Genomic DNA, 16870 nt, shown 5'->3' on the forward strand with positions numbered 1-16870 from the left:
GTCGTGGCTGGGTCTTCCAGCATGACAACGACCCAAAGCACACAGCCAAGGCAACTAAAGAGTGGCTCCGTAAGAAGCATCTTAAGGTCCTGGATTGGCCTAGCCAGTCACCAGATCTGAACCCGATAGAAAATCTATGGAGGGAGCTGAAAGTCCATGTTGCCTGGCAGCAGCCCCGAAACCTGGAGGCTCTGGAGAAGATCTGCATGGAGGAGTGGGCCAAAATCCCTGCTGCAGTGTGTGCAAACCTTGTCAAGGACTACAGTAAACGTTTGGTATCTGTTATAGCAAACAAAGGTTTCTGTACCAAATATTCAGTTCGATTTTTGTGATGTATCAAATACTCATTTCATGCAATTAAATGCAAATTTATTATTTAAAAATCATACAACGTGATTTTCTGGATTTTTGTATTAGATTCCGTCCCTCACAGTTGAAGAGAACTTAAGATACAAATTACAGACCTTTACATGCTTTGCAAGTGGGAAAACCACCAAAATTGGTAGTGTATCAAATACCTGTTCTCCCCACTGTACTTTGGGAATCTATTTCTTTGTAATGTCAATGTATTCAAAAATGTTATCTAGTAGTACTTAAGAGGCAGGGAAAAAACAAGACATATGACAATATTTTTGGTCTTGGCATTGATAGGGCTAGATGCTCAATCCATTTTGAGTGGGAGTGTATGGCAGCTAATGAGTTAGAAACAGGGCAAAAGGTCACATCACCATCTTTAAGCCTGGCAGGCAGACTTCACATAACGTAATCAATACTTACCCTTGCGTATTCCAGCGTAGCTGCTGGAGAGTCCGTTCCTTTTCTTCCTGTGCCGGTACAGCCAAATGCTGAAGACCAACAGGATGATCCAGCATGCGGTACCGATACCGGCGATAAATGCCGGCTGTTTCACCACATCAGATATCTGCTGCGATAGAGGATTCTGTGGGCCCTCCGCTGCCGTCGTCATCCTCCCTGATGCATCTGAGTCAAACAATCAAGAATTTTATTTTTGTCGCGCAGGCGTTATTCGGTAGTACTTTCTACTCACCGAGTTGGAAGTAGGTGACGTCACTCTTGACCCCGGGGCCTGCCCCGGTGCTTGCCGCCACTTCCACGCCATAGCGGACCCCCGGAGCCAGACTGGGAATGAGCACGGAGAAGGTGGTGGCGTCCACAGTGCGGTTGATGTGGTACCGGCTCTCGTTTCCTAAGCACCAAATCTTCCACAAATGAGACAGAAATACACGTTTAAGAGTGAGAGCGCATCCATCTGAACATTTCTGTTTAAACTTTGTGTCTCTGTTCACCGAGTCAAACATTACATGGTGGCAAATTGGAGCCATAGCTCTAAGAGCCTGAGCTCAGTGGGACGCAGCTATCGTGTTGTGCTGTACTTTGTACTTTTGCTGTATTCTCAAAACTTAACATTATGTTTTCCAAGCCACGTCAAAAAATGCCTCAGTATTAAAGTCGGGTAGTCATAACATTTATATGGAAAATAAACAGTGATATTGGGGGTGGGGGGGTAAAATCAATAATCTTGAGCCACTTAGAGCGGCTTGGGGGAGCGGCAATCTGTACATCAAATGTTAGTGCCACAAAGGGAACCAAATGTCCAAGAAACATTTGCTTTCATGTTACACGTGCACGCTTCCTGGGGACTAAAAGCCATAAAATGACTGCAAATTGTGGGAATATGAAAGTGCTATTATGTTGTTTGTGTAATATACTGTATGACAACATGCCACATACAACATACGACAAACAGGCTTGGACAATAACTACTTGCAGCATTATGTACAAATGAAGGCTATTTATTGTGTCTGCACAAACAGGCTTGGACAATAACTACTTGCAGCATTATGTACAAATGAAGGCTATTTATTGTATCTGCAAGGAATGCAATTATTCCATGCCATGAGTAGGCAACCTATTCCACAACGGGCGGCAGCGGGTGCAGGTTTTCGTTGCAACCCATCAAGAGAACACCTTTTCACCAATGTGGTGTCTTACAAGTGCAATCAGTTGATTGCAGTCAGGGGCTTCTTGTTTTCCCCGGACCCCTCATTGGTTAAATTGCCTGTGCTGGATCAGTTATAACAAAGCCACCTCGGGCCTTGAGGGCCGGTTTTCCCGCCGCTGTTCTATGCTATTCAAGTACCGTAATTTTCGCACTATAAGGCGCGCCTGACTATAAGCCACTACCCAAAAACTTTGACACCAAAACGACATTTGTTCATGGATAAGACACACTGGACTTTAAGCCTCTGCTGTCCTCACTGTATTATGGGATATATACACCAAAAGATATTAACCGGTAACACTATTTGACATCGGCATCATACGACTGTTATAAGACCAAATGAACCACCGTGAAGCTTCATTTGGCCATCACTGCTCCCTGGGGGAGACAGTCAACCTCTGCTGCCACCTGGTGTCAATATTGTTGTTGTCCAACATGCCTCCTAGCCAGTGTTGTCACAGATTACTTGAAAAAGTAATTTAATTACGGATTACTGATTACGCCTCAAAAAAGTAATCCAGTTACTTTACTGATTACTTCATTATCAAAGTAACTAAGTTACTTTAAAAGTAATCTATCAGTTACTTTTGACCCATTTTTCTCCCTTTGCCGCCTCAACATAAGAATGACAACAGAAAAATGTCATCACATGTAATTGACTTTCCGATGATTGAATTTAAAGGGGAATATCAGAATTTCGCGCTAGCTTAGCCACTCCAGAGCCCTGAAACTAACAAATATCTGACAAACTGCTTGGAATTTGTTGAAATCAACTCCACCGACCAATTAAACCCCGCTAACTCTAAGATGAAGCCTAATGTTAAAACTTCTGAATTTCGGGTTATGGTTAACATCATATCAGTGCCAATGTAAAACAATGCAAACTGACGGCACAATAATCAACAACACACAAGTGGATTGTACAGTGCAATAAACACAAAGGTGGTGGCTGGCGCGGATGCGCGTGCAGCCATGCACATTAACAAACAGGTTGTGTGCCGAAAAATGTCCCCCCCGCGTGAAATGTCCCCCTGGACGGGAGCGCTTAATTATGAGGCTTTATTGAGGTGAAAACGTCAAATGTTTTCATGGACGCATTACAGTAATGGATTTTCGACTGTAAAATCAGTTTTAAATAAATAAATTACACAAAATACTAGTAATGTATTTTGGTAACAAATCGTGGATTGGGCCACATAACCATCTTTGAACAGAAATGTATTAGTATACAGGTTTTCACGACCATATCCCGATGACAATCACACAGGTATGACATTTATTAGTTCAAGCAGAGCAAAATAATACAGATTCACAGTACAAGATTCATTAGTTCAAGCAGAGTAAAATACATAATCACAATACAATATTTATTAGTTCAAGCAGAGTAAAATAATACATATTCACGGTAAAAGAAAGTCGCTTCCGTGTCCATCGATTGGTAAGAAAAAGCTGGTTGTACGAGCTAAGTGTGGGCGCTTCCGTCAGGGGGACATTTCACGCGGGGCGGCTATTTTTCGGCACAACACCGGAAGTACTCCTCTCAACACACACGCGGTCAATTTGGCCACAAAACGTGGCGGCAACTAAGCACTTTACACTCAATCGGACTTACAACACATCCCACAGATGCTAAACGAACACATCACCTCACGGCATAAATGTCCAACACGCATATGATGTAAAAAAGCTAGCCAACTTGGAGCGATGACTGCCCGTCGTTGCTACGGCAAAGCTACGAAACGGCCGCGCATGTAGGGGGTCCAACCTTTTGCGGATACCCTCCAGAATGAAGGAAAAATACTGACCTTCATTCATGGATATCCACAGATCAACATTCCCTCGCAACGTCTCAACATTTGGCGCTAATGTCCACCCGCCTTAGTCCCACAACACGTGACGCGAGACCAAAACAGGAAATAGCTAAGACGTTGTCATGGAAACTTGTACCGGGACACTTTTATTTTAGCATTTTCCATTCAAAATGCTCTTCGTACATGACTACAATATTCTTCATTCTACATACGTTATGAGGCAATGAAAAAATAGTAATGCAGAGACACTAAGGAAACTAACTTTAATCAGATTACTGGTGTAGAAAAATGAACGCGTTAGATTACTCGTTACTGAAAAAAGTAATCAGATTACAGTAACGCGTTACTAACTAACGCGTTACTGACAACACTGCTCCTAGCATGCATTGCGGCGCTATTAATGTAAATAACAATCCATATTTAATGTTCCGTGCTAATTATTTCTTCAATTACTCTTCCAGCTGTTTCATTAATTGCTAGTTATGGTATTTGGTAACACTTTATTTGACAGTGGTGTCATAAGACTGTCATTAGGCAATCATAGTTATGACATGACAATTTCATGAGCATTAATGAATGCTTATAACAGATGTCATTTAGTGTTATGCGGCAAATTATATCACTTTTGAATGGATGTAAAAGATCCGAGCTAGACAAAGATGGAGTTAGTGACACAATTTGCTGGATGACACTTAATGACATCTGTCATAAGCATTTAGTGATGCCCATGATAGTGTCATGCCATAATTATGATGGTCTTATGACACCTCTGTCAAATAAAGTGTTACCTACTCACCCAAATAAATCCGAAAATTACGGTATTTATAACAAGAACTGACAGTGAACCCAAAAAAAGACAATGTGAAAAATGACAAGTGCACCTAGACTGCGACTGTCTGACTTGGGGTGCTCAAAGTACTGCAAGGCTGAACTGGAGTTGGACGCATTTTCTGTACTAGCTCTATGATCAACCTGAATAAACAAATGAAAGAATTTATTTTTCAATGCAAGTTTTACGTATCCAATTGATTATAATATATCTCTATATATCTCTGTCTATAAAAACGACTTCATTGTTTGTGCCATAATTCAGTGGTCTCCAAACTATTCCACATAGGGCCGCGGCGGGCGCAGGATTTCATTCCAACAAAACAAGACAACACCTCTGCACCAATCTGGTGTCTTACAAGTGTAATCATTTGATTGCAGTCAGGTGCTGCTTGTTTTAGCATAAACTTCATTGGTTAAACTGTCGGTACTCGATCGGTTGAAAATAAAAACCAGGCCCCACAGCGGCCCTTGAGGACTGGTTTGGAGACCCCTGCCATAATTAATCTTGCCATACAAATAATAAATTTCAATGAAAATACAATAAACATTTCAAGACAAATCCTGTATATTGTAACCTTCATTGGAAAGTATTAACCAGAAAACAAAACGATATATAAATGATTAAAAATATATATCATATCAGTTTAACTACCTAAACTTTAAAGTAAAACCATTCATTTTATTAATATTTTGTTGACATTTTAATGCTTCACTCTCCAGTTTCATTAATTTTTTCTCCCTAACCTTCTCCGCGCTACCCTGCTCTTTTCTGTTATTTGCCACCACCATCCATATTTTGCATTAACGCTCGTCGCTATTTTGCTTCCACAAGGAAGGAACCAATGAAGGCTACTCTGTGCTTTCTTCATTCCTCGTCTATCAGATTGGCGGTGAACAGCCAGGCGCATTGCTGCCACCTGTCGGATTGGATGCGAACTGTAGATAATCAGAGGATAGGGGGGATAAAAAAAAGTGATGTATAATGAATGGCGGCCGTCCAGGGCACCGGCCGTTCTGTGACCCTCCAGAACTCACAGATTACCAGTCCGACCCCCCCCCCCCCCCCCAAATTTCTTGAATAAGAAAATCAAAAATGAAAAACACATTGAAAAGGGCGATTCTTTTAAAGATTATAATAACAATTATAATTATTATCGTGACTGTAATAATACCGCACATATATGACATCATATACAAAATTCTGCTCATTAATTACCAATGAAGGTTTACACATTTATGATGCATGCTTGTACAAAAAAAAAAAAAACGTGACAGATAATCTGAAATATTTTATTAAACGTTTAAGTAAAAATATCTTTTTTCCCCCATTAAAAGCATTTGTGAAGGTACATGATTTTAATCGAGTTTGAATATTTTAGATAAAAAATATCATTATGCTTATAATATGATTTGATATATTTTTCAAACAAATACATCCCTTTTTAACTTAAAAAAAAGGAATCATTCTAATTATAATCATGTTTTTATATCAATCCACACCAACCAAACTACATATATTTTGAATATCCATGAATATAGTTGATTTAATTTGCTTAAAAAACAAAAACAATAAAAAAACAAAAACAAAACAATATTTTCATTATCTGACAACCTTTATATGTCCCACTAGATGGCACTATTTCCCAACAGTCTGCTTAACCTTTTTTGAGCTACTCAATTGATAACTACACATGGACACTTAGAAGTGCCTCTGTGTGGCTTTGTGTCCCTACTGCACCCCCCAAATAGATTGTTCACCTTGTACTCCTGGACCACCCCGTTCCGCTCCTCCTCTGGTGGGGGTTGCCAGGAGACCACGATGGCAGTCCCGTTGTCGCCGCTTTCAGTCACTGTAACCTCACGGGGCGGCGCGCTAGGCACTGATGGGAGGTTGGGGGTGTAGACAAAGGAGGAAAAAATACATTATACACACCTTTGCACTACATCACCACTGTCAGTAAGCCCGCCTAGTTTCAGACAACAAAGAAATAGCATGGATGATTTTTGAACCTAGTTACGTTGGCCTCGCAGTTTTAATGGCACAAATACTATAAAAAAGTAACAAAATATGATCCACGCATTCACCCCAACTGTGTATTTCATGTGATACACACCCTATCCTCAGAACTCATCGGCTGCTTTGACACACCTAAACGTCAAATCCATTTTGACTGGGAGGCCTGGCAGTAAACCTTACTGTTTAAAATGGATTAGCTGTCTATCGCCATCAATGTCAGTTAATGAGTTAAAAAAAACAAAAAGCGCGGCTTTGTTCCATCTCAATTTTCCCCAGCAGGACGGTTAATTAATTTGGGAGAGAATTAGTGGATATTTTAAAGCGATAATTAAAATAATGACAAATGCACGTTAGAGAGACAGTGTGGGTGGTGGTTAATGTGAAAGCAATCATTTTCACCAAAGGCAGCATTCAATTAAGCACAAAACGACATCCAAAACAGAAAAACACTTTCCAGTAAACACTCTGGCAGACAAGCACATTTTTCCATCTGGTCCACAATTAAAAATGTGCAGTTACGTGCTTAACGCCGCACCCCCTGTTGTAAATGGAAATGTTGCCTCTTGTCTGTTTTTGTCATTTCTGCTCTTATGTCCTCAAATGTTACCACGATGTGCCCATTTTATCAGAGCGGGGACTAAAGGCACAGGTTAAAGTGATTTCTAAACAGAGTATTTTTGTACAAAAATGTTACAATTTCACAGCAATTGAGGTAGAAGTTTGAAAACAGTGGTATTTTGCTGTGGCGGACAAGGTTGATTGCGTGCTTGTTGTGAGTTTTGCAAAAACAGGCTTTAGCTCCTTTCAGATACATGCTGAACTCCGTTAAAATCCCTGGATTTAAACAGGTAGCCCTTATGCAGTGGTGGATGAAGTACTCACTTCTTTTTTCTTTTTGTTTTTAGTGAAGTAAAGTACAGATACAGTTGCAAAAAAATGACTTAAGTAAAAGTACAAGTATCTAACAAAAAAAAATACTCCAAAGTACATATACTACTCCCGCTAACTATTAACATCTCAAAAACAACAACAATAAAGGCTAAACAGTACAAGAGCGTTCGTGTACTCACCTCTAATAGATGCACAAGGGTCTTAGCAACACACTCAAGAGAGACAATAGCTAATTAATATGCTCACTCGCCACCCTGTGGTCTGAGGTGTGAATTGCAACCTGTCAAAATGACAGGTGGACTTCAGTTTTTTCCGTCACCGTTTTAAAAAATCGGTCAACGACAGAAAATATTCGGTTAACGCGACCCCTGCTCCTACCACAACAAAACAAGTAGGAACTAATATTCACATAGGAACTAAAGTTATACAACATAAAATATACAATATAAATGAATACTACATCACATTTGTAAACTATAAACACATAATAAAATAAATCCACCAATAAAGTTTTTGAAAACCATTCATAAGAAAAAAAAGGGATTCATTGAGGCATTTAGTTTGTAAAATACATGTTAAAATCTTTGTCATTGGGATTGATTTTCTCTTTAGCACAGGACTTCTTATTTCTTATTTCTTTCAGAAAGAAAGCTGACCAATACGAATATGGGTCTGAAAGGCAAATCGTTGTTGGATTATCTTTAAATACCCGCTACTTTAACAGCAGAATTCTAGCTTTGTATAGGCTAATGTTCCTATTGGTGAAAGCACAAAGGTGTGTAATAAACAACTAGCACATTTATATTTTGCATTTTGTTTTCTTACTGTACCGAAAATGAACCGAACCGTGACCTCAAAACCGAGGTACGTACCGAACCGAGATTCTTGCGTACCGTTACACCCCTAATTGAGAGACTAGCTGACTTTTTTACCCCTCTACCTATCTACCAGTCAATCGTGGTAAATGTTTCGGGCACCTCTGGTGTACAGGCGCTAGCATGCTTCAGTGTGGCACATTGGAACATAATCCCTCCCCACTGCCCCCCTCACACTGCCTGGTGTGAACAGCTGTTGTCTACTCGCACACATGCAAGCTGTGCATATAAAAGAGTGTAAACATGAAAACGTGTGAGCAAGCATGCTAGTGTTAAAGCGCTTAAGCACACACATACTCGCAGACACACCTTCCTCCAGGGTCCGGCCGATTTTCACGTCGCTGTCGGTGCCTTGGAATTCGTTGAAAAATGGCCGCACTTTGAACTCGTACGTGACGCCCTTGCGGAGTTGAGGTACGACGGCGCTGTCCTCGCCTGGCGTGCGCACCTCGAATATAGCCCAGTCACTCCGCGGTTGTCCCTCCGGAGAAGGCCTGTACATCACCTTGTAACCCTGGATGTACTGGGACTGCTGCTCTACCTAGTGGACAGTGAAAAAAATGCCACAATATTAGTGGGAGACAGTTGACTCATTGGGATTTTTATTCCAGAGGAGACCGAGTGTATCAAGAAAAAAGGAAACTAGTCTGAGGCAATTAAGATAAACCATAAAAAGTTTGGTTGAATTGGAATTTTACCCAAGGGCAGCAATAATTTACTGTTTCAGCAAAATTGAGACTGTGGATAAAAGTGTTCACAGCTAAAGTGCAGGGTTCAAGAACAGTTTAAGCACTGGAACTGTTTTAAAAAGAACAGAGTAGTAACCCGTATCGAATGTAACCCAAACACCCTAGTTGTGGGCAGTGTTGTTAATAACGGCGTTAGAATATAACGGCGTTACTAACGGTGTTATTTTTTTCAGTAGTGAGTAATCTAATTAATTACTTTTCTCATCTTGGCAACGCTGTTACCGTTACTGAGGATGGAAAGGCGTGCGTTACTATGCGTTACCACATTGGTTGAATGACGTGAGAAAAGTTTGAGGGAGACGGACTCACCAAGACCAGAGCAGGAGTGGGGAGGAGGCAAAAAAGTTGTGACGCTGAGCAAACGCGATGCTAGGTGGCTCCAATAATACCTGACTGTAGCCGATAGCCTACAAACTACGCCCACATGATATGGTAGATATGGTAGACATGGTAGATATCACATATATACAGTTGTGGTCAAACGTTTACATACACTTGTGAAGAACATAATGTCATGGCTCTCTTGAGTTTCCAGTTATTTCTACAACTCTGATTTTTCTCTGATAGAGTGATTGGAACAGATACTTCTTTGTCACAAAAAACATTCATGAAGTTTGGTTCTTTTATGACTTTATTATGGGTGAACAGAAAAAAGGGATCAAATCTGCTGGGTCAAAAATATACATAAAGCAGCGCTAATATTTGGTAACATGTCCCTTGGCCATTTTCACTTCAATTAGGCACTTTTGGTAGCCATCCACAAGCTTCTGGCAAGCCTCTGGTTGAATCTTTGACCACTCCTCTTGACAGAATTGGTGCAGTTCAGTTAAATTTGATGGTTTTCTGACATTGACTTGTTTCTTCAGCATTGTCCACAAGTTCTCAATGGGGTTTAAGTCAGGACTTTGGGAAGGCCATTCGAAAACCTTAATTCTAGCCTGATTTAGCCATTCCATTACCACTTTTGATGTGTGTTTGGGGTCATTGTCCTGTTGGAACACCCAACTGCGCCCAAGATCCAATCTTCGGGCTGATGATGTTAGGTTATCTTGAAGAATTTGAAGGTAATCCTCCTTCTTCATTATCCCATTTACTCTCTGTAAAGCACCAGTTCCATTGGCAGCTAAACAGCCCCACAGCATAATACAACCACCACCGTGCTTGACGGCAGGCATGGTGTACTTGGGGTTAAAGGCCTCACCTTTTCTCTTCCAAACATATTGCTGGGCATTTTGGCCAAACAGCTTGATTTTTGTTTCGTCTGACCACAGAACTTTCCTCCAGAAGGTCTTTGTCCATGTGATCAGCAGCAAACTTCAGTCGAGCCTTAAGGTGCCGCTTTTGGAGCAAGGGCTTCCTTCTTGCACGGCAGCCTCTCAGTCCATGGAGATGCAAAACACGCTTGACTGTGGACACTGACACCTGTGTTCCAGCAGCTTCTAATTCTTGGCAGATCTGCTTTTTGGTGATTCTTTGTGAATCTTCACCCTCCTGACCAATTTTCTCTCAGCAGCAGGTGATAGCTTGCGTTTTCTTCCTGATCGTGGCAGTAACAAAACTGTGCCATGCACTTTATACTTACAAACAATTGTTTGCACTGTTGCTCTTGGGATCTGCAGCTGCTTTGAAATGGCTCCAAGTGACTTTCCTGACTTGTTCAAGTCAATGATTTGCTTTTTCAGATCCATGTATGTATATTTTTGACCCAGCAGATTTGATCACTTTTTTTGTTAACCCATAATAAAGTCATAAAAGAACCAAACTTCATGAATGTTTTTTGTTTTGTATCTGTTCCAATCACTCTATCGGAGAAAAATCTGAGTTGTAGAAATAACTGGAAACTCAAGAGAGCCATGACATTATGTTCCTCACATGTGTATGTAAACTTTTGACCACAACTGTATATAGAACTAGATGCGAAATGACAGAACGGGGGCGTTAGCAAACAGCCGCCATCTTAAAGCAGTAGACTTCTTAGGAAGGCTCTGTTGTAGAGAACCTTCCTAGCGAACCTGAGTAACTTTTTCTATCTAAAATACTCCTAAATCGGCAAAATCTTGACTTGAATCTATCTTTAAATGATGAAACAGTTTTAAAACTTCCACATGTCAAAAGTAGACAGAAGGGAACTGATGCAATAATGGGAGTAATTTTAACAACTTTTAACTGTTGATTCAGGGTAAATTAGGGTAAAGAATTGGGCTACGGCCAATTGTCCCAAAAACCTTTTACACTTCACATAGTGTGACCTAAGTTTTTTTTTTTTTTTTTTTTTTTTTTTGAGAAAAACAAAACAAAACAAAACAAAACAAAACATGAAAATTATCACTAGTTACTTTGCCAAGTAAATAATTACTCTTACATTTAGGTAACTGAGTTACTAACGCAATTACTTTTTGGGAGAAGTAATTTGTAACTATAATTAATTACTTTTTTAAAGTAAGATTAGCAACACTGGTTGTGGGCCACTCCAGGAAAGCGGAAACTATGAAGGAATATTTCACCTGGTACAAATAATGAAGCTTTTCTTGATTTGTTGATTTTTTGTCATTCATTAGATTGTAACTGCAAATGTTACAATTTTATCTAAGATTAAGGATGACAAAATAAAGCTTAAAAGAGACTGGTTTCAGCAGCCAGAACTAGACATGTGCCGATTACTGGTTTCAAGGTATTCCCGTGGTATGAAAATGTCACGGTTTCAAAACTGTAAAAAATTTCCGTCATACTGTCCCTATGGTATTAGCTATTTTTCATGCCCCAAAAACGCAGGGAGAAATCCCTCGCTTTCAGTTGAAAGCCTCAACCCTCCCCGACTGGTTTTTGCTCAGTGTCAGCAAGTCAACTGTGCTCCACGATGGCTGGAGGAGGTGAAACCACATGAACTTTCTCCCCCATCGGAGAAAACATCGCTGCTACGGGAATACTTCGGCTACAGAAAAGTTACAGATGGCTTAGAGGAGGAACGCCAACCGACATGCAAAACATGTTTGCGGAGGGTGGCTGCCCAGTAGGCAATACCTCCAATATGATTTCGCATTTATACAAAATTAATTGTAAACACTGTCAGGAACATTTCCCACCAGCTACGAGAGTTAACTCCAGTATTTTTAGTGTGTCTAGCTGTGGTAAACATGTTTTTTTTTTTCTTCCTGGCAACTGCCTGTGTTGAAAAAGAGAGTGTGTGTCTAATGTAAACATGATACGAGTCCTACACACATGCTTTTTATGGAAAATAACTCAATTACTTTTGTTCTGATGGTAATAATGTTGAGCTGTGGGTTTAGGCTCACTGTACAGATATCTTAAAGTAACACATTTTAGAGCTGTAATTGCAATACCATGATACCGTGGACCCGTGGTATTTTGGCTTAAGGTTATTATACCGTCAGAATCTCATACCGGCACATGCCTAGCCAGAACTAAAGCAAAGACGTAATGGTAGTTTGCCAGCAATGTTATCCAAGAGGAGACTGTGTGCCGCTGTAGCAAAGTGATGACTGTGGAGTCCATTGTGAATTCCAAGTGAATTTACAAGATCAGGGTCAGCCAATGTTTGCATGAATGTTTATTATTATTTGTCCTGCTTCCCCAAATGTCACAATGATGTAATTTTTTAATGCATGACGAGACTTAGGCCAGGAAGTAAATGTGACACTGTAGCAAAGTGAAGACTCTGGAGTATAATCCTGTAGCGTCCAGAACAGGCAGGGTAAGTCAGTTTACGTTACCCCTCTGGAATGAACTGGAATTTCTGGCAATGAAGCTTTTGAACGGAAAAAAGGATCCTCAGCTCCACAGTAGCATCACGAAACCGCAAAGCATTTGCTCATGCGGTACACCTGAGAGTCTGTCGAAAGTTGTCGCGCGAGTTTGCGTCTCTGACACGCTTTCTGACTGTGTGTCAATTGCTCTACTTTGGCATGGTGCAGCCATTTGCACAAACCACACTATGAGGTCATTGGATAGAGGTTCCTGTAAGTCTGGATCTGGTTAGAGTGGGATTAGAGCACTCTCCAGTGGAGTGACAGAGTGCGCCAAGGAGGATGACATGTTAAGGGCTAGGGTACGCTAGGCTACGTTAACTCGGTAGTTTCTGTTTGTTTAATTAAAGCAGTTTTACGATATATTGTAACCACCGAGCTAATATCCCCGTAAGTCCCAGTAGAAGGTGAACAGCTCTCCTTTTAAACATGTTTTTTCTATTTTTATTCCTATAAAATAAACTACAGGCTCAGGTGGTTATGATTAACTCGTAAAGACAAAACAGAGTGAAATATAAAGCCAATAAATCTCACGTTGGAAAAAGATTAAGCCCTGAGAAACATGGGAAAGGGGGTTGCTTAAAACTCAGTTTATGTGGCGGGTCAAATTGAACTGGCAATGACACAGAAGGCTCACGCCAATGTTTTTGAATGTACGGAAACATTTCCAGTACTAAGAAACGCATATTCATTTCAATGCTTTTTTCCTGTGTATCCCGGGATTTGAATGACAAAGCAATTTTATCCTAGAAGAGACTGCGGTAGCATGTTAATTTTTGTTAAAAATTGGCTCACTTGGATATTTTAAAAAATATTATATCAAAAGAATAACAATGGTAATATTACATTTTTAAAAATTTGAGCTATTTCAAGCTTTTTATAAATGGACAATTTTATCGAACATACCCGAAGAGGCGGTTTTCCGCTTCTTTTCTCTCAGTCCCACCTTCAACATCTGCAAACCATTTTCACTTTAGAGTTGGCCGCCTATTCGTTCACACTTGTATTCTTTTAACAGCCGTCCACTGTTTTCAATCAGAGAGGGGGCACAAATTGGCACACCTCGCACATGGTATCCTCCGTTGCGCCAAAATGGACCTTTTAAGGCTGCACATTACAGACCTGAGCCAAATGGACTTATAAAAGCACTTGTTCTGCAATCTGTTCATTGGCTGCCATCCGCCGACGACCTTTTCACATAAACTTTCAGGACATTAGCGCTTTTGGTGATCAGACAACTCGACCGAAACGGCTTTCTGGCGTACTCACCGTCCACTGCACCCTGACAGAGGATGATGACAAGATGGTAGGGTTGTGCAAGTGGATGACCACCTCGCCAAGCTCCCTCTGGATCTGACGGTGGTCCACGCCTTGGCTAGTTGGGGGGATATCTGCATGCAAACATACAGATTTAGCTGACTTCAATCCATTACAATGAGGGAAAATTGATTACCGTAATTTTCCGAATAAGGCCCGTGTATGATGCACACCCCAAATGTACTTGTAAAATCTAGGGAAAATGATTGTACTCGTTTATAACGCGCACCCTAATTTTAGCACCAATAAATAAAAGAATACAAGAAAACAGAGCTCGTGTAAAGATACAGAAATGTCATTTTACTGACTGGTGAAACACAGCACAAGCATAGCACATTGGTAGTTCAAAACATGACTATAAACTGACAATATTTACGGTAATAATGTGATTTGACAACTTCTCCAACTTACAAGAATCTAGGAGAAATCAAAACAGATGTGATTTTCTTTTAAAGAATGCTGTATAACTTGCTCGTTTCATCATGATGAATAAATGTTTCTTCCATGGATTGATACGGTAAAATGAAAGTGAGAACATAAGTCGGAAATCTGTGAGAGCTCATCACTGTCAACACGACAGTAACAATAGGAACTATTGTTATTTGGGTTTGAGGTTCCCGAGGGACACATATAGTTGACGGACACAGGGAGTCTGTGTGCTTACGTTTGTTATGGTCCGAGTTGCGGGGCTGCAATAAACGTTGACTCAAATGAGTTCAAGAAACTAAATTCTCTGCCTTATGAAGAGTGAAAAAAGCAGAATTTAACACAAATGAAATCATTCGCCCGATTAGCGTGAAGTATTACCGAAACAAAATGGTGACGTCACGTACCGTAATGGTCGGCAACGGGTCGCCGCATACGTTTCTTCAACATAACGTGGCCGTGTCAAAAAAAAAAAAAAAAAGTTTATATTAGGGCTGTCAAAATCATCGTGTTAACGGGCAGTAATTAATTTTTTTAATTAATCACGTTAAAATATTTGACGCAATTAACGCACAAGCCCCACTTATATTAAAATGACAGCAGTCTAATGTCCGCTTGTTACTTTTTACCTGTTTTTTGTTGTTTGGCGCCCTCTGCTGGTGCTTGAGTCCAAATGATTTTATGGGTTTGGGGAGTGAACATGGTGTAATGACATCAACAATGGCGAGCTACTAGTTTATTTTTTGATTGAAAATTTTACAAATTTTAATAAAACGAAAACATTAAGAGGGGTTTTAATACAAAATTTATATAACTTGTACTAACATTTATCTTTTAAGAACTACAAGTTTTTCTATCCATGGATCGCTTTAAGAGAATGTTGATGTTAATGGCATCTTGTTGATTTATTGTTATAATAAACAAATACAGTACTTATGCACCGTATGTTGAATGTATATATCCGTCTTGTGTCTTATCTTTTCATTCCAAGAATAATTTACAGAAAAATATGGCATATTTTATAGATGGTTTGAATTGCGATTAATAATCACGATTAATGAATTTTTAAGCTGTAATTAACTCGATTAAAAATTTTAATCGTTTCACAGCCCTAGTACGATAATATATATATTTCTGTTTCCATCCATGTACCCGTTTATAATGTGCACCATGATTTTATAAGTTGATTTTGGGGAAAAAAAGTGCGCGTTATATTCGTGAAATTACGGTAATGTACTAGTCCTTCTCTTAAAATTTGCATATTGTGATAAAGTTCAGTATTTTCTGTAATGTACTGATAAACATTTCATATATTTTAGATTAATTACACACAACTGAAGTAGTTCAAGCCTTTTTTAAATTTTAATATTGATGATTTTGACAAAAAAGTCAAGAAAAAACAAAAATCGCTAGCTCAAAAAATTAGCATATTTCATCCGACCAATACAAAAAAGTGTTTTTTAATACAAAAAAGTCAACCTTCAATTAATTATATCAGCTATGCGCTCAATACTTGGTCGGGAATCCTTTTGCAGAAATGACTGCTTCAATGCAGCGTGGCATGGAGGCAATCAGCCTGTGGCACTGCTGAGGTGTTATGGAGGCCCAGGATGCTTCGATAGCGGCCTTAAGCTCATCCACAGTGTTGGAACTAGTGTCTCTCAACTTCCCCTTCCCAATATCTCATAGATTCTCTATGGGGTTCAGGTCAGGAGAGTTAGCAGGCCAAATGAGCACACTAATGCCATGGTCAGTAAACCATTTACCAGTGGTTTTGGCACTGTGAGCAGGTGCCAGGTCGTGCTGAAAAATGAAATCTTCATCTCCATAAAGCTTTTCAGCAGATGGAAACATGAAGTGCTCCAAAATCTCCTGATAGCTAGCTGCATTGACGCTGCCCTTGATAAAACACAGTACACCAACACCAGCAGCTGACATGGCACCCCAGACTATCACTGACTGTGGGTACTTGACACTGGACTTTGCCATTTCCTTCTCCCTAATCTTCCTCCAAACTCTGGCACCTTGATTTCCGAATGACATGCAAAATTTGCTTTCATCTGAAAAAACGTACTTTGGACCACTGAGCAACAGTCCAGTGCTGCTTCTCTGTAGCCCAGGTCAGGCGCTTCTGCCGCTGTTTCAGGTTCAAAAGTGGCTTGACCT

At 40.1% G+C, this 16870-nt stretch overlaps 1 protein-coding gene across 5 annotated transcripts in view; it reads right to left on the reverse strand.

Annotated features, from left to right (window-relative positions):
- Positions 1-16870, reverse strand: part of LOC130917793 (roundabout homolog 1-like) — a 621696-nt gene that overhangs the window by 55577 nt on the left and 549249 nt on the right. For all 5 annotated transcript variants that reach the window (XM_057839493.1, XM_057839489.1, XM_057839494.1 and 2 more), the window contains 5 exons: positions 14231-14352; positions 8758-8989; positions 6424-6545; positions 1049-1220; positions 778-981 (listed from right to left, as the gene is read on the reverse strand). In XM_057839493.1, coding sequence (XP_057695476.1) covers positions 778-981; positions 1049-1220; positions 6424-6545; positions 8758-8989; positions 14231-14352 — 852 coding nt within the window. The remainder of the gene's footprint in view (positions 1-777; positions 982-1048; positions 1221-6423; positions 6546-8757; positions 8990-14230; positions 14353-16870) is intronic.

This window comes from Corythoichthys intestinalis, chromosome 6 (assembly GCF_030265065.1).
Source record: "Corythoichthys intestinalis isolate RoL2023-P3 chromosome 6, ASM3026506v1, whole genome shotgun sequence".
Classification (NCBI taxonomy): Eukaryota; Metazoa; Chordata; class Actinopteri; order Syngnathiformes; family Syngnathidae; genus Corythoichthys; species Corythoichthys intestinalis.